Raw genomic sequence first — 27,455 nt, 5'->3', positions numbered from 1 at the left:
TGTTCTAAATACACTTCCCTGGGAAACGAGAATTGCCGTGTAAGATTGTAGTCTGAGCAATGATGGAGCAACTAGAAAAACTGGAAACGTAATAAATCATTTTGATTAGTGAAAATCATGCATGTTATGGACCTTTCAGAGAAAAATAAAAATAAACCACAAACTCTTCTGTATTTCTAACTGTGAGTTTGTGACTAAACCCAGCAAGACAAATGATTATAACTTAACAAAGGTCATCCATCATTCCTCTGTGCTGCTACTTTTCACCTAAGGATAAAACAACAAAAAAAATCTGAATGCAAAATATTACATTTTTAAGTGTCCAAACAACCTTTCACCCCAGCTGCATTCATCAAGGCTACTCACAGCAGACTGCATTTGGGAATCTCAAATCATCTTCCTTCTAAAAAAGCTTCACGAGCTGCTTGTGAGCTAATAAAATATTATGCATAGTTATGAATGGAAGACAAATATGTCCTCAGACTTACATATCTCTAAATTACTGCTCTAATGTTCATTAACAGCTTTAAATATATATATATGAAAAGACGTACAAAATTAATGTTGCGATTGAAAATGAATGGTCTCATTTTAGAAAATGAAACATTCTTAAAATTTTAAGAGAGCAACAAACTCTTAACTCTTGACATTCAAAAGGCAGCATCAAGTGACGCTACGTTCTTCTGAAACTTAATCCCTGTCCTGCCTCCTCCCTGCAAAAAAACACAACAGCAAAGCTTGGCCTGTAAGAGTAAGTTTCTCGACGTCCTGCTTCTCACGGAGTTCTAAGGAAAATGAGCCAGACCTCCTGAGCTTGGCTCTCCCAATTCCTCTACAATACTGTCAACACAAAAACATTCGAATTAAAAGTGACAATACACGAACATCAAAAGAGCTTGGTGCTAGCAGAAACTCCTCTCAATTTAGGCATGCTTTTCCTCATCAGAATAATCAGAATGAACGACTTTTTAACAAACCAATGCCTAGATTCGCAATATCAATTCCAGTGTGTTCAGTTCTTGTTTGTCTGCACTAGTAAACATTATCATGATCAAAAAGAAACCTCCTGTCAGCCATAAAAAGTTTACCTATCAATTAGAGCTAAAATGCTGTTCTTCTAGATCTTTTCTATTACTGAGTGGGCCTCTTGTCTTTAAGCAGCATTTTAGAGAGGTTAGTGCTAGCGCTCCTACTTACTCTCAGCTCCTCAGACACAGTGAGGCAAAGGGGCGTCCTCGGAAGCCTGAACAAACTCAGGGCAGAATCTTTTCTCATACATAGATAAAAACAATACCCCCCTTTCTTAATGCAGATTTGAAACATAGCCATCATCCTTGTTTATTATGAAGACTCAGACTGCACAAAAAGAGGACCATTTGAAAAATCGCCATAGAGATAACAAATGCACTCAAAATATTCTTGTTTCCAAATCAATTATTGGACTAACACATTAGTGCATTACAAGCTTTAATGCACTACTACGCCATTAATAAAACATGTCAGTGTTCACAGTTTTAAACTACTTTGTTATGCAAGTAACAAATCTTCTAAAACTAGGCATCTCAGGAGCCTGTTTTCTTACTGCAATAGCAAATGCTTCAATATAAGCAATAAATCATAACATGCTCACTGGGTTTAACACAGCAACAGAACTCTTACAATAAGTACTAGATATCCTTTAGCTATTAGTCACCATTATTACCCTAATTCATTAAATTAAATACCTACTATATTGCAATGATCAGTGATACAGTAACATTTAACCAGCATTTCACGTATTGATAATGCTAAAATCTAACTTTAAGAGAGGAAAAGCTAAAATGGTTGTTATAGAATAAAGTGGCAGAGGATGATATATGATAGCCTAATCAGATTTGAAACAGATGAGACTGATTGATTACTTTTAGAAAAGAGAGCCCAAAGGGAAGGCTGAAGAAGAAACCCTTGGTCAGTCTCAAACATTTGTTGTCCTTGACACAGGAAAACTGTTCTAAAATTGAACTTCACTGTTATAAGAAAAACAAACTGATGGGTTTTATATTGTATGGACAAGGACTGATATAGGAAGGAGACCCTTACTTTTCTATTTCTTCAAAGCTAGCCTACAATATTAATCATACTTCTTTCAGTCACTAAATTTCATCTCAGAAAAAAAGAAAGCAAACCCCCCTGAGTTCTAGATTCCTTTCACAGATGGTCCTTCTGTCCTGTACCAGGAGCTGTCTGATTTTTCCTGTGTTCCAAGTGGGAAAAGCTTGAGGCTATGCTGTGAGAACACCTAACTGGCATACACTGGCACTGCTGCTGAAAGAAACAGTTCTGCATGTCCTGTCATCCATGGAAACAAACAAATACCAACAGTAGGAAGAGGAAACAAATGGGTTTATATTTGTAAACATTGGTAAAGCAACATTCAGGTTTTAAAATTCAGGTTTTATGAAGAAACGAAGGTTTGTCTTTTCATATTTTTAACTATATTTCATAGTACTTTCTGCTTATTGAATGCATCTTCATGTAATGAAGGTAGCAGTACATTACAGCGATGGGCTGTCTTACCTTGGAATTTCACACACAGGAATTTTCCACACCTGGAAGAAGCTTAGGACAGCTGGAGCTTTGCCACTTCTTCTCCTGAGAGGGGCACCCTGGGTCTGAGATCCCAAAGCTTGCACTCACTCAAGCGGACAGCAAGGAGCTACAGTCTGTGAAAACTTCCAGGACTTTCTCTTCCCTGAAGCCAACCAGCAAATCCTTTCACCCTGTATCCATGGGGACTTCCAAGTATCTTCCCTGTCCCTGAACAGATCCTCCCCAAAATTCCCTCCTCTGCACTCCTTTTAACATAGTCTGGCTTGGAATTTGTCAAGAGGTGAAAGCACAGAATCAGAGAGGCATGAAATTACTTGGGTTGGGAGGAACTCCTCTTTGAGTGGGAACCCCCCTCAGAGTGGGTTCAGCTAGGTCAGGTTGCTCAGGGCTGTGTCAAACAAACCCATTTTCCTCAGCCTCTCCTTGTACATCATGTGCTCCAGCCCCATAACCATCTTGGTGGCCCTCTGTAGGAGTCCATTATGTCAAACTCTTTCTTGCACTGGCAAGCCCAAACTGGACAAAGTACTCCAGTACAGAAGTGTCAAACAGAAGACAAGAACCACTTCCCTTGATCCGCTGGCTACATTCTTCCTAACACAGCCCAACGCGTGATAAACATTCTCTGCTGCAAAAGCACATTGTTGACTTGTGTTCAACTTGCCACCACAACCCCATGGTCCCTTTCTGCAAAGTTTCTAAGCTTTGTAAGTTATCACATCTTTGTATGGTTCTGGACTCTTCCTCACTATGATAAACATATGAAATGCTACTTGAAGTCCAAACCTTGAAAGCTAATGTGTACTGCCACTTAAAAGAACAGCAGATAAGTCAAAACATGAAATGACTCTGAGTATCAAGGGCAAGGCTGCAGCAACGAGAAGACTGGGCAGTCTTAATTTTTTAGGTGTGGGGGGGCAAATGTCTTACAAACAAGACTCTCCTGCATACAATGAGAGAGCTATACTTACTATAGTGACCTGCACAGGACAAACATTAGACCTGTATTTGTTATAGGAGGTTGTTCATGGGATAGGATTCACCAGTTTGCTGCACTAGAATAAAGAAATGCCCAACTTGAATTGAAAATCAGTACATAACTATTGCATATATTTATTTCCAAGGAGCAATAAACATTATTTTAGAAAGAAAACATAAAAAGCATAAGAAAAATGTATTCTGACTTGTCATACGCAGCAAGAAAAGCACCATCTTTTGTATCCACTTCAGCCTTTTAATAACACTCATTTCTAGTAGGACAATCACTGAGGAAAGAAGTCGTTCCTACCGCTGGGATTTGTCATAAGGAAGTTATATTCCCCTAATTCCTCCTCTAGTGCATAAGTATCTCAGAAAACTTCCTTCCAGGTGCTGGTTCCCTTCTCCCAGATCACACAGCTGGGGCAGAAACGGTGAAACCGGGCTGAGCCGGGTCCCTGTCCCCGCTGCCTCACGGGCTGGCCTGGCGCGGATGGGCCTCCACAACGCACGCGTTGCTGACCAGAAGTGACAGAAAACCGGTGCACGGAGAGCCCCTGCTCCCAGTTTGTGACACGGTGGAGCAAGCGTTCACCTTTCAGCCATCAGGCCGGCTCACAAACGGTCGTCACCTGGGACGCACCGACATTTTAATAGTTCATTCTTACAGGTAAGAAGTAATGTTTATGGTTACAGTAAAAGCTCGAATTTGTAACCAACCGGTCACGAGGCTGCCTGAGGAAATCGGTGGAGTCGCGACACCTCGGCGCCGGTGGCGATGAGGGCGCCCGCCCGCGCTGCGGGGCTCGCGGTTCCGGCGGGAAGCGGGCGCCTCTCACGCGTAACGGTCGCTCGGGGCCGCTTCGGCGCCTCACCGCTGCCCGCGGGACCCGGCGGGATCCCTCCCCGCAAGCGAAGGGGAAGGCCCGGGGCAGACCCCTCTGGCTGGCGGGGACGTTCCTCGCCGCCTTTCCCCTCCTCCTGCCCTGAGGAAGGCTCCCGTGAACGCGGCGGGTGGGAGCCGCCGGCCGGCAGCGCCGGTTCTCCCGCGGGCGGCGGCGGGGCGGCGCGGGGCTGAGGACGCAGCTCGGGGCAGCTCCGCTTCTCCCGCCGGTGAGTGGTCGGGGCGGCCCGGCCCCGGCGGGCTTCCTCGGGCGGTCAAGGGCGGCGGGAGCGGAGCAGAGCGAGCCCGTGGTTTCCTGTCACATCCCCGGAGACCGGCGCCGTCCCCAGCGCCATGGGGCAGCGCTGGCGGCCGGCTCCCGGCTCGGCCCTTCCTCGCCCGCCCGCCTCCCCGCCGGGGCTGGGCCGGTTCTCCTGCCCCAGCCCGGCCTCCCGGGGAAGAGGAGAACCGTCTCCCGGGCTGGCCACCTCACCTGGGCCAAGGAGGGATTTTGGCAGCTGTAGGGTCCTGCCGAGACACTGAGGGCACGGGGAGATGGGGAGCACGGACAGGGAGCAGAAGCATGGTTTGCTGCTTTATGGTCAGCTATGACCCATGCTGTCAAAAAAGATTATGGCATGAGGTCTAATTTATACCAGTAAGCTCTTGTGAATACCCCAAAGTTTTGTTGTAACTGACTTGTACCAAACTCCCAAAGGGGATGCGGTCACATCGGCATGAGGAAGCATAGCTATTTCTGTATGGAAGGTGAATAATGTACTAGTATGTAAGTGTTATGTGTGATTTTCATAAAAAATAAAACACCTGTGACTGAAATAGCTATCTTTAAATGTGAATTTCAGATACAGGTTGAGATGACAGGAATCTCTGACCACTGGAAAACTGGTGAAATGGTGGCAGCGGGGTAAGGGAAAAGTTGTCAAGGGGAAAAGCATGCAATCCACTTATTCTGCTTTTCTTTGTCAAAAGCTATGATATTTGCACCAGAGACTAAACAAGCACTGTTCAGATGATTTTAGTAAAATCTTTCTGGCTACACAGCAGAAAGGAAACAAAGGACGAGAGGAAATGGCCTCAAGTTGCGCCAGGGCACGTTTAGATTGGATATTAGGAAAAATTTCTTCACCAAAAAGGTTATTAAGCATTGGAACAGGCTGCCCAGGGAAGTGGTTGAGTCTCCATCCCTGGAGGTATTTAAAAGAAGGGGAGACGTGGTGCTTAGGGACATGGTTTAGTGGTGGACTTGGCAATGTTAGGTTAACGGTTGGACTTGATCTTAAAAGTCTTTTCCAACTGAAACGATTCTGTAATTCTATTAAATAAGGGGTGCAGGGAGAGCAAGGCTAGGGAGGGTGATTGGCTGAAATGCTGTGATGTTAGCTGCAGTTGTAGAAAACGTGTGTTAACATGATCAGTTTGGCTTGTCTTTCTTCATGCCCATTCCCAAACCCTGATTTACTTTGCATTGTTCACATTGAACACATAATGGTTTTTTCACAGGCCTGGTCTAAACAATATGGATATAGACTGCATAGAATAGGACTTAAGCATATAGAATAGAATCATAGAATAATTCAGGTTGGAATGGCCTCAGGAGGTCACCAACATCCTCCTCGTAACCTCTCAGCATGGGACATGCAAGCCTTCTGACAGATTGACTCCACCTTGCCATTTCTGTAGAGGCCATCAGTGGACCGATCTTCCCAAAAAACGCACTGCATGGGGTCTAGAGAAGAGCTCAATCAACTTTTTGCAGTGTAGGTGCGGTCTGGTTCAGAATCTGCTAGCTCTGAGGCCAAAAGCCAATCCATTTTAGTTGTCTGGTGAGGCTGGGATCTCTCCTTTTGTGCAGTTTGCGATACCATGTGATGGAAAATCTGAAAACTGTGGAAGATAGAGGAAATTCTTCAATTTTTTTTCCATGTTGCTAAGATGTTACCTCACACAAGTGTGTTCACTGCATTTCAAGAGGATGCACTAGAAGTGGCATACCTCCAGAAGAGCAAAATGAGAATATTTAGAAGTGTCTGGAAAATACGACCTCCAAGAAAACACTGAATACATTAGAAAATGGAAGACTGGATGAAACGTTCATCTTCAATTATATAAGGGGGCTTCTGTGCAGATGGAGGGAATAACTTAATGGTCCTGGAGGACAGGATGGGAAGTAACGGGCTTAAATTGCCGGTTACTTGTGAAGTATAAACTTGTGGAGACTGAAATGTGTGTTGGGGTGGTTGTGGAATTTCATGTGGTGTTGAGTTTTGCTTGCCAGGGGATAATACAGGTATCATTTATCATACCGTGGGCTGGGGAATGAGCAAGTGACCTACTGAACACTAGGCAGCTCTGAATGCTTATCTTTGTTTTCCCAACTTCTCAGTCATTTTGTGTTGAATCATGTGGAAAATAGAATTTAGTACAGCTGGACTGCAGCGATAGGGGCTTCAGAAGATGAGAAACAGGTGCTTATTTACCTTTGAAAGTGAGATGATAGATAAACCCTGTTAAGACTACTTTTAACTAGCTGAAGTTAAATGGAAGCAATGGAACCAATACAGCTGTAAGTTTCTATCACTCAAGTTTATCTTTACTATGAATAAAAGTTTTCCAGCACAACTAGTGAGTGTCCTATGCTGACCGAATATGACTGAGAAGTCTGAAAAACCAGCATTGGGCACTGTTAGTGCTAGCTCTTTGCATGTGGTTTAGTGTTCTGTCCATTGTCATTTGTAAATCTAATGTGGGGGAACACTCTTACTTTGTTAGGGATGACAACTTGATGATGGTGTTTTCCTGCTCTGAAACAAGAAGAGATATTTAAAATAGGATTTAATAAATTGCCATAATAAATGTTTTGTAAAATATTGTGCATTTGCAAAACCATGAAAAATAAAGACTTTAGCTAAGAGTTACTCCATGTATTTGGTTTTAAAATCTAGTTCTTTGTTGTAGGGCACGAAAGATGGAGTATTCGCGTAAATGTTTGAGAGCAAAAAAATCCATGGCTCTAAGTAGTCGAAAGCAAGTAGAAAAGCTGAATAAAATAAAGAATACTTCAACAGAGGAGGAGATTTTATATGGCTTGCAAACTAAAGATCATTCTCTTCAGCCAAGTACCTTAGATATAATCTGCAAAAGTAAGGATTATGTCAAAAGAAAAGTGTTCTCTGAATCAAATGTGCCTTCAGTGCTAACTCAAAAACACCACCGGTGTTCTGACCAACAGTCAGTACAGTGGCTAACACAGAATGTCCTTTTTGGTGATCAAAATATTACTCAAAAAGAGTGTCAAAATCCTGTGCCTGAGATAACTTGCAACAAAAATTCAGAGCAAACCAACTTGTAAATGCTGGATGTTTAAACTGTGTACTTCATAAAAGATGTAATGATGTAAACATACCACCATCAGCACCAGCTGAAGTGCATTTTTGCTCGAGTCTGAGGTGACTGCCCATTGATGACAGGAGAGAGGGTGCTTCTGTGGAGGCTGCAACTGAGAGTGATAGTAAGGGTAAGAAAACTAACAATGCCATTACCGTCCTGCAAAAGGTGAGCATCCAACATGGATCAAAATCTGGAATGAAAAATTCATTCCAGTGTTAAAAAAAAAAAAAATGAAATAAATGCCTCAAAAAAGGAAAAAGAACATTTTGCTGGCATAGTTGGTCCATAAAGGCTACAAGAGACCTAAAAACTGCTGGGCAGGGGTGGGGGCGGGGCGTGAACTGTCAGGTGGAAATGACAGGTCAGATATTTTGGAAAATGATGAAATTACGCTGCTGGATACATTGTGTGAATCTAAGAATAAATTAAGAAAAATACAGTTATAATCTAATTCCGGAATAATTATTTTTCATGGGTTTTTTTCCCCTAGAGAAATATGAGATTAGAAAGTCCACTCTTCCAAAAACATGCCCTTTAAGTGAACACTTTCTCTGCTGAACAAATTTTTGTAGTTTATTACTTGAAATTCTCTGCCCTTTAGCCTATGTTATGGGAATATTTATAGCATTTTCTTAATAATCCTTTTACCTAACGTCGTGAAATATCTTGACCTATTCTGAATGCATAGGTCAGGATAAATTGTGTTCAAGCATCAGCAACTAACTTACCAAGTCAGGTTTAGGGCTTCCTAGACAGAAGGAGTTGTTGGATTTGGGACTTCCAGTTATAATGACTGTATTGAATTGGTACCTTTATTCACATCTGTGATAGAACATTAACCCTAACAGGGTTTAATGGGTATTTCACGTCTTCAGTTGTTAACAACTTTGCATAAAATTTATAAAAGCAAATCTGAAACAACAGAGGAGTGAATAAAATGGTTACAGATTAGTTTGGAGGTTTGAGGCAAAACCAAAGCCGTTTTCTCAACTTTGCTTTTATTTTGTATTGCAACTGGCTATCAGCTTTGTTTCTAATTTGTGTATCAGTACTACTGTGTTTATACATAAGGGAGTAGACCTAAGCAAAACACCTCTTTTCAAAGATGCCAATGATGACTTTGGACTCTTTCAAAAATCTTAATAGTTGATTTTAAAAGAGCTTTAATAGTAACTTTAAATTTGGGATGATTACTAGTTCCTTATTTTTGCCCACATACAACTAGTCTTGATTCTTCTTAAGAGCCTCTGAAAACATGGTTGTGAACTGTGGCATTAAAATGCATATTATTAGGAAATAATCAGTGGAGAGTTATTCACTATTAGGATAAAAGCCAAATATTGGGGGTGGGGAGTGGAGGAAAGGCAGGTGGTGAAGACCAAAACACCTAAATACTCCTCCATTCTTTCTCCTCCCCTGGAAAAAAGAAGGTTTGTTAAAACTGATCCCTGCGGATGTTCTGGCTTACGCAAATCTCTATTTCCTAACTAGGGTAAATGTTTAGAAAGTAACCATGATTTATGCTTAGCTATGTACCAAGTAGCATAGCGGGGGAATTGTTGCTCCAGTATCGAGACATTAATTAGCTGAAATAATGGTATACTTGTAGAAGGTGTGGAAGCACCCTTAATTGTCAAGTTCCTGGGCATTTACAGTTAGGAGGAAGATTGTTCCTTTTTCTTCTTTGGGTTACCAGTAGAGAGACTCTCTCCTGTCTCATATAGACCAGAGAGTTTTCTTTCTGCAAACTGCCTAAAATAAGTGACAATGAAAAAGTAACTATTACTGTAAAAGACCTAGCTGTTAGAGGTGGGACAGGCAAGGTTTTGTTGGTCTTTTTGGAGTGGGGAAGAGGGAAGTAGTGTCAAACCACTGATGGCCTAGAGAATGAAGATATTCTTAATCATTGCTTTGTTTTAACTTTTCGTTGTCTTAAGCAAATCACACTTCATAGCTTTAAAAGTGCAGTACAGCTTCCAATAAGAACTGCAATAAGCATGCTTCCTACAAACTCACATGGATTTTGAGTTGAAATTTAAAAATGCTATTTTTTTCACACATTTTAGTTACTGTTTTATAAATTCAGCATAGTTTTTTTTTCTCTTGAATCATTGAAATGCTCATGAAGTACCTTCCAGCACTTTGTACTGTTTTGAGTAGTTCATATTTCATGGATACGAAAAACTGTATGCCTGCTTTAAGGGGAGACTTGCTAGGATGAAACAGTCACTGAATTTCATAGTTATCCTGTTCATTGCTGAGTGCTTCAAAAGTTACTGTTTAAAGAAAATTATAGTTAGCTAATTCAATTGTTTTTTCAGTCATTTGAAAGGTATTTGTTATATGCAGTCCTAATTACCTTGGTTTGATTGCGTTTGCTTAATAGTACTCTGTGTCTTAATATTCTATTTATAAAAAGATAGCTAAGTTTTTCACCTTTCGCATTGTAATGGTAGCTCAGTTACATTTCTAAATGAGTAGAAATTCAAACCCTGTTGGAGGCCAGTGTCCTTACTAGCCCATTCGTATTCAGCTCATTGGCTGTACGTTATTCGGGGCTGGGGAGTGAGTTCCAGCCCTATCGGTTACTTCAATAACTGCATCTGCTGCTGCTGCTACTGCTTGAGCGATGACCAGTGGAGTGAAACAGAAATACCCCGTTCTGCTTGGTTGTGGTGCAAAACACCCCTTGTACAGCCACAAAACACTTGTTAAATTCATACAGCAGGATGGTCAAGTAAGGAGTCAGGAATACTGTTCTTTTTGGCAAGATTAGTACAATCTTTAAGTTGCAGGTGTAAGATTCTTCCTTGACTACAAAGTATTACCTTATTAAAACCCCGAGAGAATAATTTCCTCTATGTCATTTTTCATTTTAATAAAAAGAGGGGTAGGAGAAGAGACATTTCATTTGCTGGTAGTAAGAAAGAGTGTTTCTAAAATGGTGATGGTTCTGACATACCTCTGAGGCCGGCTTCTCAGATGATAAGGCTTAAAGAATCCCTAATGCCAGGAAGGGGCTTTCTATGATACGTCAGAAAGCTCTTAGGTAAAAGGGAGGTGAGAGGCACTGGCCCAGAGTAGGGTAGGAAAAGCCTTCAGGCATATCTTGGTGCTATTTCAGCACTGTCTTCTTTTATTTGCTTGTCTCAAGGTAGTGTTGTTGTCACTGGAAAAAAAAAAAAAAGAAAGAGGGTAAAATAGCTCTCAGTAAGAATCTCTAATAAAGTTTAGTAGTGAGAAAATTAATAGCAGCAACCTGATCTTATTTCTGTCCCCCTCTTCCCTCTCTCCACACTTCTGCCTGAGTGTTTCGTTTCTGTTTCTTTTTGCACAAAATACTATGTCTCAACCCTAGTCCAAGATCAAACTGCTGCAGCATATTTAAGGAGGAACATCAGTGATTTGAATGATACAACTCTTCCCTCCGCTGCCCTCAGTTGTAATTATTTATATTGTAATGTAGAAAGAAATTTGAAAGGTTGATGATGGCTTCTTTTTTTTTTTTTCCTCAGGGAGCACTCAAAGGAAGAGGGTAAGCTCAGTAAGCAAAGAAAATACCCAGTGTAAATGTATTAAGATTTCTGATGAAATCAAGAAAAAGAGTATTTGTACAATGTCAAAAAAGGAAGAAGGTCTTTTGGGAAAGGTAACATGCAGTGATTTGAATGTCTGAATTGTTGTTTTATATGTGTTTTAAAACAGATAGGATCACCCTGTTCCTAACTTAAGCTGTATTTGTGGGAAGGACTGATGATTTAGATTAGCAATGTTGGTAACTGTCTTTCTGGGGAGAATACAAATGGATGTTTGAAGGGGAGAAAATAGTGAAGTTATTTTGAGTGCATTTTCTACTTATCCAAAATTTAAAATATTTTGATTGCTATATGAGACAAAATTTACATATGAATGCATCCAATTCTTGCATGTTTTAGGTGAAGGAACATTTGCATTTTGAGTGGATCTGACTATAACTTTTTGACAGTGTGTCAGACTGCCAGTTTGCTCCTGCATTTGATAATTTGCTTTAGACAATATGGACTTATGCTCCTTCCAGAAGATACAAACAGAAGGAATTACTCAGAGGGATAATGATTTCCATTTGTGGAGAATATCTGAAAATTTGCCTTTAGTTCGTTTCCTCTTTAAGGGAATATTTCTTTATCAGCTGCTACTGTTTGAGGCCTAGAATAAAAAGCATAGTGTCTAAGATGGATTGGAGAACTCTGAACCCTTTATGCAGCTTCAGCTCAGGGAAACACTGCAGTTTCTATTAGGTTGGTCCTGAACAAACTTCTGAGCCAAAGAACTAACAATGAAATGCTGATCAGCTGGCTTGAAATTGCTGTTATACTCCCACTGTGTTCAATGGGAAGCACAATTTTATTATTTTCTAGGGATTTTCACGAAATATCTTGTCACATGGAAAAAAATTATAACATGTGACTTGAACTCCAATAGTTCAACTATGTTATGCTGCTTAGAGTATCATTATGACTGCTGTATGTCACTGAAGCATTTGAATTCCGGCACTTTTTTCCATGAAAATGAAATTGAACTCAGTCTGGTGATTCCCAAAGTGTGTTACCCCTGTGATTCCAGTAGTCAGTCCCTGATTACACAGAGGTACTTCTGGGTAGAAAGGTGGGATGAAAGTACTGAGGGGCTGCGGACACAGAGCTTAGGTAATGTTTGGTGCTAGTAGGAGGGGATGAGGAGCCAGACTTGGGTGAATAATTAGAAGTTCTGGCAATCAGCAGGATTGGAAAGAAATATTTGTACACAGGCATACACACACACGAGAGTGCAGGTGCTACTGAATTCATTGATTAGATGACGGAAGTCCTTGGGAGAAGGGGAATTTAAGAAATACTTAGTCCTTCATTTGACAGCAATCTCTACTACTACAAAGTTTCCTCCTGTCTGCATTGGAACTGGACAGGAAAGACTGACAAATGTAGGAGAATATCTGAAGGAGGGAAAAGAGGGAGAAAGAACAGCTGTATAGGAAAACTGTAGTTCGTTCTCAACTTACGGCTGCAGTGAATGACCATCAAGAGTGAAAAATCTGGCCCTATGAGTGTCATCAACATAAGTATCTTTCATATTTAGCGGTACTGTAGCACGTCAGTATCTATCGTTCATCAATATCTGTCTTGGAGACAGAGAGATTTCTCTTTCGGACTGGGACCCAAGACAATACTTTGTTCAAGGCATTAAGATTGAGAGTATTTTAAAAGCCTCAACATTTTAGCAATTATCACGTATAATAGAAAATAAATAATTAAGAGAATTAAAGAAGCTAAACATTTTCTTTGTTCTTTTGTTTTTTGTAAAGAAGAGGGAACTATTGTATTGTTGCAAGAAAGCAGAAGCAATTCAGTAAAATCCTTGAATGAACAGAATGAGTTTGGCAATTTCTTTTCACCACAGGGGCAGAAACCAAGTACTCCATGTAGAGAATAATGATCAGGAATTTATATGGTTTTTAATGGAAACACTTTTTTTCCTAGGAAATCCATTACTTGATTATAAAATCTTTATTTTCCTGACATTAAGATACACTCTCAGTCCTACTTATATAGACATTTTTTCCTTGTAGTTGGTATCAAGGAGACCTGTCCTGATGTGTAAAATCAACAAATAATTGTAATAGGAATAATTAAAATTATTTCTAATTTATTTAAAATTTAATTATTCATGTTTATATAGTCATAAAGAATAGTTTTATGTAACAAGCTTCACTTGCTCATGAGTACTCTCTGCTTGAAAGCAGAGATCTTGCCTCTCAGCAATTTTTGATCATCAGTCCTGTAGAAAGTAAAATCCTAAATTTTGTATGTAGACAAATCATAAACATTTAAAAAAATGTTTAAAGCCATACTAGTACACTGGTAGTGATTAATCGAATATTTTTACCTCTTGAAATTTTAGATGGTAGGTATGGTTTGACACCTCCTGTATGCAAAATGAGTTAAGTCCAATGGAGAGTGCCAAGGTACAAAATTCTATGGTTTTTGCCTGCCAGAAATGCCATATAAACAATAGAAAGAAAATGACCCTACTCTCCTGAAACTTGGCTACATTTTCAATTTAGCACTGTGTTTGTATAGTCATTTCAATGGCTTTAGATTTTTAGATTTGAAACACAGCTTTTCTTTATTATAGATCAAACTTATGATTGGTGAGCGGATGGATATTTTAAATAATGACCTCTTTAATCAAAAACTAGAAAGTTTAAATAGAAGAGTTGAACAAGTACAATGCAGAAAAACCCACGAAGAAATAGCTAAAACATTCCTGGTAAGTTTATTTGCGTAGCTGTGTGAATATTTTGCGTGTGTATCCCATATGACTATTATGCTACCTTAGAGAAAGACCCCAAAAGTATGCAGTCTTTTCATCTTGTGTGACATAAAGATGAGTTAATAATAGTTCTATTTTTAGCCTTTGTTCATTGCAGTTGTTTCACTGTCTGCTCTTCACGTGATAATAATATATAGCTTCCTTATTTCAGGTGAACCCTAAGTGTTTCTTAACCCATGCTGTATTTCTTTTCTGTTGCAGAAGAAAGTATCAAAAGTGGAGAGACGTATTAATGCTGTGATAGCATTGCAGGAGGAAGTGTTCTCAAAAATTGCTGTCCATCAGGTAGGATGCAGATGCATACACTCATATAGGCATTAATGCCTAGCTGTAAACTAATAGATGACTGTGGATGTTTACACTGAAACCTGGTGACTTTGACAGCTAAGTTGCTGTTGCTTGCATTGAGAACAGAAAAAATCCGTGTAGAGCTCTTAAGCTGCTTGATCTTTTGAGAATTTGTTTGTCTTCAGTTTTAGACTACAACGTAGTTCTTTTCAGTCATCATGATTATACAAACTCGAAACAGGGCATAGACGCTACATGTGTTGGGAACTTTTGCTTTGATGTTGTCCTATTGGAGAGCCACTGGAATTTTTCTAGTGAAGGGTCAAACCTCTTTATTACAAAGGTAAAGCTTCTGACAGCATACTTCCCTCTCTGAGTTACCTTTCACCAGCCACGTAGCTATAGACCACCAGTTGCAGAGGGGCCATGCACTGCAAGTTGAAAACCACTTCCTTAGGCAATGAAATTGAAAATATGATAGAGTAAATGAAAACATTTGTAACATAGCGATTAATATGTGAGCATTTTTCATGGGAAGTATTGATACATAAGTACTAAAATGATAAGATTACAAAACATCTGTTTTTGTGGGGACATTTGATTCTTATGAAGAACAGGAATTTCTCATGTCCTGAGCATGATCCTGTTTTGTTGTGCTGAAATTCTTTTAGCTAATCTTAAAGGGGAAGGAGTTCTGTGAACTGTCAGCCTCCTGTTTCATGCTGACTGTATATTTCATGAAAAAAATCTCACTTACTTTCACAGAAATACGCTTGTTTAAAAGAAGTCTTTGGAGTCTTTTTGTTCTTTCACATCTAAACGTACAAAAGAATTGCATGTGACAAACATGCAATCTTGTCTTTTTGTTAAAGGCTTCCATGTGTTTTACAAAATTAGTTTTATATCTTCTTGGCCTTTTCTCCAAAACTTTATACAAAGCATAAAACAGGATACGGTCAAGTAAGATGCTTACAAGCCTCAAAATTTACAGAAATGTTTGAGGTTTTTAAAAACAAGTTAAGCTTCAAGGAGAAAAAAAGTGCTTTGGTATTACTGTGGATTTAATGTGATTTTGTTGTTGTTGTGTTTAAGTACACCTTGATTACTTTAGCACTTTTTGGAAATATAACCAGGTTTATACTGTAGGTTTCATGACAATGCAGTATTTGTTTCCTCCTTTGTCAGACAACGCTTCCAAGAGCAGACTATCAAAATCCAGTACTAAACCAGCTTGGACCCTCTTCTTTCTCGCCCGATACCATAAATATCCCAACAAGTTCCTCAGATACACTTTTGCTATCACCTTACACTGGTTTCAATTCAGCACGAGTTCCAGAATATATAAGGTATGTATCTAGAGTTGAATAGTAAAATGTAGTTAATGTCTTTATATTGCTTTAAAGCATTTATGAGAGAATTTACTCTTTCTCTCATCTTTTTTATTGGCAGTTGAATTCTAATAGTTGGATTTAAACTCAATTGTCGTTAGGTGTCCAGTGCTTTTGCTGGTATCTCCTGCTTATCCATTGCAGCTGAAGCTAGATGATCAATTCTTAAAGTGCTTCAAGGTCTGTGAGGGTGCTAATTTCTTACTGAATGACAGGAAAAAAAATCTCTCTAAAGGTATTCTAGTGGTCTTGGAAGGAATAATCTACCAGGTAACTTCTTAATAGACAATGTAAAAAAATGAACATCACAAATCCTATTTCCATTATTAGGACACTTTTAGAATGAGACAAATCCAGATTCCAGAGAAATAATTTTATTTATCATGAAATTTTAAGTCAGTATATGCTAAATACCATTAAATGGAATTCTAAACAACATTTCCTTTTATAAGCAATTCCCCAGAGTAGTTTAATTTGATGTTCACGTCAGCATTCCACCAGTTACAATACTTTTCACGTTTGTACGTTGTGTGCAACCTGCAAAAGCTCACCCCAAGTCCTCAGTTTGAAGCCATGAACGCGTGCAGGGAAAAAAAAGAAGAAATCTTCAGATGCTCCCTCCCAGAGCTAGCAAAGAGTTTGGGTTTATTTCTGTCTTGAGACTGAGGTCTGCACCCATCCTCTGGCACTTGTTGCATGTTTGAGTGCCACCTCTGGAGCAATACTCCTCATCCACCACTTGCAAGGTTTTCCTCCTGTGTTGTAGCCAGCTCCCTGCAGTGGAAAGGTTGGAGACCAGATGTCCACCTTTTATTTTTCTTCTTCTGTGCTATCCAATGGGATTTTTCTGCACCAACTAGTAAGAAGATAACAAGTTACTTTGGCCTCTATATAGACAAAATCAAAATAATTGGTTTTAAAAGAAAAATGTTATTTCTTGTGCATAGACTCATTTTTATTTCCTTAAACAGATATTTTATGTACTGCCTTCTTTTTCTTATATTTTTCCACTTATTCTGTAGTACCGAGAGAGAGATTTTATCAGACCTTGGTTACTGTTGTTGTGATCCTGTAAGTAAATAGCTGCAAGACGATGTAAAACAAAGACATTATTAATAGTGTAAAAAATGAGAGACGGGTTGTCACAGAACTTCTTTCCTGAGGAAATTTTGTAAGCAAATGGAAATCAGTTCTACTCAGATTTTTCTGTGTCTGGATTGTACTACCATTTATCAGATATTTTTTGTTCCGAATCAGAAATGTAACAAATTTTTTTTTAAAAGAGTGCACAAGCAAGGTGGGTACTGAAAAAAATACTGTGCAAGTTGCAGGAATCCTTGTTGTTTACCTGGAACCTGGCTTTCAAGCTTGTGAAGAAGCCACTTATCTGCTACATGATGTTGTTTTGTTGCTTTATTTAATCTGGCAATAAAACCATTGTATTCTGTGTAACTGGAATAGTATGGAATCTTATTTATGATTACAGTGCACCTGCAATTTTTAATTTAGTGCTCCCTTCTCATGGTAGTTTCAAGATTTTCTGAGTATTTGCAGTCCTTATGCCCTGTTCAGTGGTCTCATAGTGATGGATAGGCATGTAAGAGGTTTAGTAGGAATCATGAATAAAAGGGATTGTGTGTATTATTGCATATAACTTGCCAAGTATTTGGCTGCTGTTTGCAAAAAGCAGTGATTTCAGTATGTGCAACTGAGTGATACGGAACTGGGAAACTGTAACAGTATGGTCTGTATGTCCCGGTGCTGGGTGAAATTCCTTTTAGCACAGGACCACACATGGCTGACATTTACATAGCTGTCACAAGGTTTATGTCTTCAGCCTTTGGGTTTTGTTGCGATGTCAAATTTACATTGTTCAAAGCATGCACAAAATTTCTTAGCTTGCTCTGGAAGGTAGTAATCAGCGTTATTTTTCAGTATGTTCACTTCAAGTTGTTTTTTTTTAAATTATTTTATAGAAAAATGTATTAATTTGTTTTTTACTTCCTGAATATCCAAATTAATGTTTGCTTATGGCAAAAATGAAGTCAGCGAAGAAAATTTGTTGGTTTATAATTGAATATCAATAAGAACCAACACATTAATTTGGCACAGCTCGAGTAGTTTGGTTATAGGTTTCTTAATGGTAACCAGTAATCAACAACAGGGTTTCCAGAGGAAAGAAGATAAGAGCTGGCAATTGTGTGCTTGCAACTATCACAAAACGCATCTAGGATTCCCTTGTTTCTTTTGGGGAAATCTTCTACAGTGAGTCTACTGTATTAAATTGCTGTTCTTTTGATCAAAATGATGCAGTAGATCTGATGCATCCCGGGTACTTCAGATTTCCTCTACTTACACAGTATCCTGATGGCCGGCATCAGGAAAGCCTAGGCAAGTGTACCACAATACGGGCAGTGCAGTTGGCAAACAAACGTCCCCTTCCTACTTCTGCAAGTACAATTACGCGTCATGTGTTTCTAGTCCCTCTAATCTCAGACAGATGTTTTACACCTCAGATCAACTGGATTAGCTTAGCCATTAATACATATATGAAGTCTGCAGGAATTAATTTACCATCCACACTATAAAATCGACCTATTAGCGTGTATAAGTTTCGGTATGCCTAATGGCATCTATTGATATTTTTGGTATTAAGTGACCCTGGATCTGAGATAACAAAACGTACCTCAGTAGTGCCATTTGTTATGTAGTCCGAGATCATGAAATTGCTGGGGTTTGGGTAATGTGAGTAATTGATGGTTACAGTTTAGAGAGCACAGAAATGTAGTGCAATTAATGTGTGCCCCTATTTTTATAAAGCAAACAGAATAACTTTGTTGTTTTACAAAGATGGAAGCAAATAGGGTTTATTTCTATAAAAGATGTCTAGAATATGAATGTTCCTGATGCATAGCATATTCCACTGTTAAACAGTAAAATGTAGCAATGCACACGTCAGTAAGTTGAATGGGTTTAATTTTTTTTCTCAGTGCCATAATTGTTTACTGTGCCATTATTTTGTTGTTTGATTTATGTCTTAATCAATGAGTTCAACTTTTAATGGTTGGTATATTTGTGTATCTATTTTTAACAACTTTTTTGGAAAATAGTTCATTCTTGTATATCTCCAAACAAGTTTTATCTGTTTTTTGTTTTATCAGTTCTGATGAAGTCATACTGGTCTCTGTGGAAAACCAAAATTCAGCAACTGCAAATAGTTCAGGTATTGAAATTTAATGTTGAATCCATGCATGCTAATGAATTTACTACAGAATATACAAAGTACATCTAGAATATTGCCAGCTACTCATGTCTTGTCTTTTTTAAAATGTCATTAAAGTGCAGTTGTGATTCTGAAATGCTTACAGATGTGCCAGATTTTTGTGTGTGTTTTTTTTTTAATTGATACATTAGTATGCTTTCACTTTATCAAGATGTCTATCTGTAGACTTGCATTATTTTTAAAATGTTTAAATTACAACAATTAAAAGTCTAGTATGAGGTGCACTAATGAAAACGTTTATACATCCAACCCACTGTTTTATTATTACAACATTCATTTCAGGGAATAGCATAGAAAGAGGAGAGCATTCATTTAATTTTTTTGAAATCAAATTACTGTGATTTAATAGATATTTTAAAATGGTAGAAACACTACATTTTTTTAACAAGCTTGACGCTGTCATATAAATAACGTAGTGACAAAGCATTCTGAGCAGCTCTTTCCTTATTCTGACAGTTGCTGCTTAAAGGAAATAAGTATCCCCTTTTAATCAGAGTAATACAGAGTAGGCTCTTTGTCCTCTCTACCCACGTATTTTGTTCATTGCAATTGGACTAACTTACTGGGGAAAAACCTTCTAGAGAAACGCTAGCCCACAAAATCTTGAACAGCATCTCAGAAGGCACGCTTTCTCACACTGCTTCCTTACAGAGATGTCTTTCATATTTAGAACCCTTCTAAGACAATTCTGGGCAGGTTGAGTTGCCTTGCTAGACAGTTGCTTCTTAGACGGAGGCAATACTGAGCATTGTCGGTGAGTCTGTCGTTTCCATAAGACTATTGGTAATACTCTGCTGCTCTGACAATGATTAAAAAGTATTCTTGTCACAGTGTAAATTTAGATAGACTTTATCTAAAAGACTTTTAGATAAAACACCTGTACATATTTTAAACTTCTGTGAAAATTGTGTTACAGCTATTCCAAATAATCAAATGTCTGCACAAGCAGAAATGTCAGCAACAGTTCAGGTAAAAAATAAACTAAGGATATTTTTCATGTTTTCTTCAAATAAAACCAATTGCTGATGATACATAGACTGCTTCAATATCCTGGCTTTTGAGTTACTATTCTAGGTGCTTAGATTTGGGGCAAACACAGGAACACAGAATGTAGGTATGTGGACTGTCATACCTCTTGCTTTTATTATTATTCTATCACCTTCTTAAAGGTGAACTTAAAGGGAAAAGAATGATGTGGAAAGTGATGATGAAATGTCATGCTGCTTTTCCCCTTCGAAATGGAGACCTTGTCTCCCGGATGATTGTATTGCATGGAAAGCTACAGAAACAGTTAGGCTGCAGGGCACAGAAAGCTGAGCAAATGAGAGGGGAAGACATGTTGGTCAGTCTTGAACAATGTTAGTTTTTTAAGCACTTATTCAGCTTTATTTATTCTTCATTTTGGATAGAAGGTGAATATTCGAAGAAAAAATAGGTCTGTCTCTCCCAGCATTGACAGTTTAGTCAAGCTTGCTTTTTGATCCCTTAAACAAAACTAAGCTAATGCTTTCCCATTTGAAAGGACACGTTTATGTTAGTATGTGTTCAGAATGCTTTTTGAGCGGTTTTGATTCTGAGTAGTCCATCTCTGAAATTGTTTGATTGCTTGGGGAAAATAATCATAGATAATTGCAAAAATCCAAGTCGTGAGGAGCATGTCTTTTACCATGGTACATCCTCAGAGAAATCTAGAGATCATGATGGGACTGAAGTGTTTTTCATAACCTCTTTCTTCCCAGTGTATTAAATGAGTGCAATTATATTGGTGACAGCAGCTCAGTCAATGGGAAAAAGTTAACTGTGGGGTTTTTTTGATGGGAGGGGGGAGTAGATAAAACTTTGTTCATCTAAATTTGTGTAAAAAGTACTACAAAACCAAGGTGTTTAATGGTTTATTAAGTTGACCAATTGAGTAACTATTTTCCATAAGAATATAAAAGAAAAAAATTACTATTGCTGTATCTGGTACTAGGTCTGATTGTACTAGAAAGTGTCCTCAAACAATTAGATGATGTTCTAAATAGTTTGTTGTGAACCATCAAGTATCGCTTTTACTTGCTTGAATTTCTGGATATATACTATGCCTGGCTTTATAACTTTGCATGTTTACACAAATTTTCTTTTGTTGTAAGAAATTTAAGCTAACAGATAGTGTTCCATTCTGCTAATTGTTAAGTAGTCTTGGAGATACATGATAAAAGAGAAATCTTCCAGTGAAATTCTATATTGTTTTATCAGAGTGAAATGAAAGAAAGACAACTCAAAGTGATCGATCTAACAGAAGAAAACCACAATTGTAGCAAAGGTAAAAGAGAAAAATATTTTAATTTACTTTTCAGCATCTCCCTAAACTTAATGCCTGAGGTGTAACTACATAACTTAATTTAGGTAACTTTAAGGAGAAGATAATTCTGTGGAATCATAAAACTGAATCCATTGCTGTATTGGGTTTACCTGTCAAGGTTTTGGTAGCGGGGGGCTGCAGGGGTGGCTTCTGTGGGAAGAGATCAGGAGTTGGATCAGATGGATCAGTTGGATCATGCTGGACAGAGCCATTTCGAGCCAGCTCCAAAATGGACCTTCCCCTGGCCAAAGCTGAGCCAATCAGTAATGCTGGTGGCGCCTCCGTGATAAAATATTTAAGAAAGGGTAAAAAAACGCTGCACAGCAGCTGTGAGAGAAAAATGTGAGAGAAACAACCCTGCAGACACCAAGACCAGTGAAGAAAGAGGGGGAGGAGGTGCTCCAGGTGCCAGAGCGGAGATTCCCCTGCAGCCTGTGAAGACCACCATGGTGAAGCAGGTTGTCCCCCTGCAGCCCGTGGAGGACCACGTCAGAGCAGATACCCACACTGCAGCCTGAGGAAGAGCCCACCCTGGAGCTGGTGGATGTGCCCTGAAGGAAGCTGCACCCCATGGAGAGCCCACACTTGGAGCAGGCTCCTGGCAGGAGCTGTGGCCCATGGAGAGGAGCCCACACAGGAGCAGGTTTTCTAGCAGGACCTGTGGCCCGTGGGAGGCCCATGCTGGAGCAATCTGCTCCTCGTGGACTGTACATGGAGAGGACCCACGCTGGAGCAGTTTGTGAAGGAATGTATCCTGTGGGAGAGACCCCACACTGGAGCAAGGGAACAGCATGAGGAGGAGGGAGCAGCAGAGATGAAGTGTTACGGACTGACCACAACCCCCAGTTGCCATCCCCCTGTGCCACTCGGGAGGGAGAGGAGGTAGAAGAGTCAGAAGTGAAGTCGAGCCTGGGAAAAAGGAGGGTAGTGGGAAGGTGGTTTTAGTTTTGTTTTTCTTTCTCAGTATCCTACTCTATTTTGAATTGGCAATAAGTTAAATTAATCTTCCCCAAGTCAGTGTGTTTTGCCTGTGATGGTAACTGGTGAGCAATCTCGCTGTCCCTGTCTTGATCCACAAGCTTTTTCATCTTTTCTTCCCGTCTTGCTGATGAGGGGGAGTGAGAGAGCATCTTGGTAGGCACCTGAAAGCCAGCCAACGTTAACCCACAATTTCTTAAAAGAAAAACACTCTTGTAATAGCAGCTGCCTATGCATATCTCCATGATAACAGCAAATTGGTTTTGGCGATCAAAAGCAGTAGTTAAAGAATTTGTCTTCTCATAAGGGATGTGTGTTTACTGACTAAAAATTCTGTCTATTGCTGTCACAACCCCTACTCCTACAAGGAGAAGTTATCAGCTTATACTTTGTCCCTAAAACAAGCTGTTACACTGAACAGTCTTGTTACCTGCTTGGCAATAAAACTAGTCACCTTATGTGCTTGTAGAGGATAGTGTGGAATACAAACAAAAGGGACTCCCGTTCTTCATCCAGCGAAGCGGAGACTTGTTCTCAGGATGACAGGAACTGCCCAGATGTGTTTACGCGTACTAAAAAGAGGCATTGCTTTCTTAGTTCCTCAGAGGTTCAAGCTGAGGTAAGAGATGGGATTCTAGAGGTTTGGGAGAATCAGGTTATACAACTTTGCAAAAGAAGTTATTACGATTGGTATGAAAGAAACATGAATGGAAATTTGTGTGTGCAGAAGTACCTGAAGAAAGGGCAAGAGAAAGAAAGAAACAGAAAGGGTCAAAAGATAGGATGTGTTGTTAGCAGAGCTTAGCATTTCGTGGCCCACAACCTCCGTGTATGCACATACATGTGCAATTTCATTCAGTGACCAGAGAGCAAGAAGACAGAGAACAAACTGAAGCCGTAAGATACGATGACAGGAAGGCAAAGAACCAGTAGAGCCATAGGAAACGTAGAAAATGAAAAGGGGGGACAGTACCTGACTCAGCAGTTTTGCTGAAGACTCACAGAGAGTGAAATAAGATACAGAAGCAAGAGATGACATTAACTTTCCATTTTTAAAAGGGTGTGAAAGACCAGTTCACTGTTACCAGCGGAAGGAGCCCAGGAGATACACTGCGGGAGCCATCGCTGGCCTTCCCTCGTCCTCTGGTGTTGCGCACAAGTAATCCTGACTGGACTATCTGGATTCATATCTCAGTGCTTGTGTTCACAGGAGTGCGAGTGGGCAGAGACAGCTTTTGTAGGAAGATAAATAAAATACCAGCTTCGCCTTCTGTATGGTCTGGCATTGAGTTTTCTATGTTGATTGCTACGAAAGGATAAAGTCAAACTATACTTTATGAAAAAGAAGATGCTGTTAAAATGTTACAAAAGCATATATTAGGTGGACCTTTTGGGATTAATGTAAAACCATAGTCTTTGTCGGGTACATCAAACCTGCTTTAAAGGTTTTAAATTTGATTTTTGCGTAATGAGTCTCACATAAATAACACTGTGTCCTTATTTTGATTTGCCTTTGTTTTGTTTGATTTACCTTTGGAGCTGGCATAATTTAGAAGTTGTCTATGAGCTTTCCTCCTTGAAGATGATTATGCATTTTAATTTTTGTCAGGGACAATTTAAAGAAACAGATCGGTAATGATGAAATCAGATAATTATAACAATTCCCTCAATATTTCATGCGTTCTTTACTACGTTTACGGGGTGTTTTTGCTGATCAATCTGAATTGGAAAACACATGGAAGGACAAGTGCAAACCGGGGGGGGGGGGTGGATCCTAAGCCATTTTTGGAATAGCGGATGTGTGGGTTGTGATGTCTACACCCCTAATAGTTACGCAGATTAAGAATGGCTTTAGGATTCAGGGGAAATACTTGCAATCTCTATAACTGCCCTTCTTTGTAAGCATGTTTGAAGAACTTCTGTTGTACACTAGTAGTCTGACATATAAAAATCGTTTAAAGACTCCTTGGCTCCTGTAATCTAACTTGTACCTAAATGCAAGGGAAAAGAGAAAATTTGGCATCTTCCTCTACACCGTTTGCAGGTACTTCGGTAGATTCTCATTCTTGCTAGGAACATATGTCAAATAAGTACTTCTGGTGAAGCTAGGCCTAGTTTTTGGTGGGTCTGTGTTGTGTGCTAATTTTAAAATTGAGTCCTGATTCTTTGTAATCATGTTTCTTATTAGAATCATTTTTAAATCCAGTGATGTGAAAAATCTGATTTGAATAAATGTGTTACTCAATCCATTTGATAATTACCATAGTACTTGAAATTAATTATCATTTTTGTAAACTGTCCCATCGGTACTGTGCCACTCGGCCGGTTTCACAGTTTTTATAACAGGGATATAGCTTTGAGAGAGATTTGAAAGCTCTTTTGTCAGTGGAAGAAATTTGTTTCTAATCTGTGTGGGATGAATTAGTATCCTTCTAGTGTCTATATGACTGAAAGATGAAAATCAGTGGTTACAAGGATTCAGGATGGACTCACTCTGTTCAAGTTTCACATAATGATAATCTAGCTGGACTGAAGTGAAGCAATCTTCCAGTTCCAAGAAAATTTCACTGGGTGGATTGTTTTGTAAAGATAAAAGAGTCTTAACACATTTCACAACAGGGAAAAAAACCCACAGCATGTGAAGAAAAATCATTCATATATGAAGTAAGGATTTGAACAAAGCTGTCTTTTGATAGGTAGAAAAATACTATTTAAAGCTTGCATCTTGTTTGCAGGCAGAACAGAAAAAGATCAGACATATTTATCGAACAAACAGAATTCAAAGCCAGTGTGCCTCCATTAAGGGTTCCTAAAGCTGAAAGAAGAAGCATCAGATGAGTTACTCTTATTCAACTTTTGTAGAATATCCATTTTCATATTGCAGATTTGTGTATTGCAGGATGGTTTAGAACTTGATGTTAGACTTTCTGAAGACCTTTTCAAATGGGAAAGGAACAGTGTTTAAACAGTCGGGCTTTGAAGGAGTAGGCTTCTCTTTCGCCACGAGGAGGCTCTATTGTAACGGTATTGGAACAGTAAAACATTTTTCTGTAGAAGCAAGCAATAAGTAATGCCAGGAGATACCAACGTTAGAAATAAACACACAAAAAACCCTAACCCCAAAATTTTTTCCAGTCGTCTTTCCCCCTTTATCTTCTTTGTCCTCTACTTTGTCTTTTTCCTTCCTTTCCCTCCCTCCCTCGCCAAATTTGTCATGCCTAAAAAGGTGTGAAAACATTATTTGTGACCAGGATTTAAACTTTTACCCTATGAGCTTTTAGGTTCCAAAACAGTTTTAATTCTTCAATACAGATACCTCAAGCATAAATAAGGTTTTTCTGCTGAACATATTTTACTAAAAAGTAAATAGAAATATCTGAAGTAATATAAAAAAGCCCTCACAAGAGAATATGGCACCTTTTTTACCTCTTGCTGATATGTTAAGAAGGTTAAGTCTGTGAAGCAATGCACCCGTGTTATAGTCCTACCCTTTCCTTTGTAGCAATGTGCGCATGTTGGGTTTAAATGAAGTTTTCTGAACTTCAGCATTTACGACAGCAACACGACTGCCTTTTTTAGAAATATAGTTTCACTTTTCTGGGTTTTTTTGAAGAGAAATAGAAGAGCTTTCTTCTCCAAGAAGCAGCAGTAAAATAGACCAAAATCTGTACCACGTGATATAGTCCGGGTATCACCAGGATTGTTTCATATCTGTTGACGTTTATTATAGTAGTTGAATTTCATGAAGGCACCTGCAATTTTACTCATCTGTGCAATGTACACCTGTTTTAAAACGAAGTACATGCACAGGTTTGTGGCTTTTTGGCTAAATCTATTAAGGGCCGGGAGGGGGAAGAAAAAAAGAAAAAAGAACACAAAACCCCCCCCACATCTAGAAATTCAGTTAGTGCGGTAATGATCCAAAGTAAGCAGATGGCCCTCTAGATGTCACGGTAACCTCTTCAGCACGCCTTTTCATAGCACTCAGGTTGTTGTTCTAAGTTATTACTAGCATGAAAGGAGTATTTTCTACTTTGGGGAAAAGCCTACTGGACAGATGATAGAAACCAAACGTCAGCAACATGCTGAATATTAATACATGAACATCAGGTAATCATCTGTGACACTTCAGTTAGTTAGTTTAGAAACTATACAGACAGTAACGATTCCGAAGCTTATATATTTACATGAAGCTAAGTTAGCATGAATAAAAAGTAGTGTAACTAACTGGCTTATTTGTTATTGTTGTTGTTAAATAACAACTGGTTTTGTCTTGGTGCCTAGACTTTCAAGCAATTTCCACATCTTCCTCCACTGCCAAGGATCCCTCTTTGTCCAGAGCTTGGTGAAGAATTCAGAGGCCCTCCTCAGAATCCTGAAACTAAAAGTGGCTTACGTGCAAAATCGCAAAGGGACTGCACTGCCATGGACCCTTACAGAGACCGATCCACAGCGTGCTCCCCTACACAGCTATCACTTGTACCTGTTCCATGAAAACCTTAGTAACAGTTCTGCATCGTGTTGGAAGAAAATAGGCAAAATAAGGGCTTTGCCACTTCCACTGGCTTGCTGTTTATCACAGGTTGTCATCCCAAAGAAGTAACTACGTTGTCATTCAATGAAAAGATATGTGTGGATGTTACAGACTACTTTGGGATACACAATCTGTAACTCCTTAGAAAACTCTTTAGAAGACCCAGACTACCTTAACAAGTGGTCTACTGTTGTTCCACTCCGAAGTACTGTATTGTTACTTGCAGTGAGTTCCCAGTCAAAGCATCATTTGTACTGCAGACAGTTTTCATTCCCTTATGTTTCCTACTTGTTACAGTCTGTTATGAACTTTATTCCGCTAATTTTGTAAGCAAGCGTGTTTCTACAGCCTTGAAAATGAAGTCTTGTTTTTAAAACTAATTTACTTCCACATTTCACTTTCTTATTACTTATTAC

The 27,455-nt window shown here is 39.1% G+C and overlaps 1 protein-coding gene across 1 annotated transcript; it reads left to right on the top strand.

Moving 5' to 3' along the window:
• Window positions 1–7,436: 7,436 nt before the first annotated feature.
• ATF7IP2 (activating transcription factor 7 interacting protein 2) lies at window positions 7,437–27,108 on the top strand (the record flags this gene model as incomplete). Its single annotated transcript, XM_082313764.1, is given in 7 exon segments — window positions 7,437–7,611; window positions 11,374–11,507; window positions 14,027–14,161; window positions 14,426–14,509; window positions 22,975–23,124; window positions 26,790–26,885; window positions 26,887–27,108. Coding segments are annotated over 7 exon segments (996 nt in total).
• Between the last annotated feature and the right edge of the window lie 347 nt (window positions 27,109–27,455).

The sequence above is a fragment of the Platalea leucorodia genome, assembly GCF_965183815.1.
Source record: "Platalea leucorodia genome assembly, chromosome: 5".
Classification (NCBI taxonomy): Eukaryota; Metazoa; Chordata; class Aves; order Pelecaniformes; family Threskiornithidae; genus Platalea; species Platalea leucorodia.
This window is presented reverse-complemented; position numbering and strand designations above follow the sequence as displayed.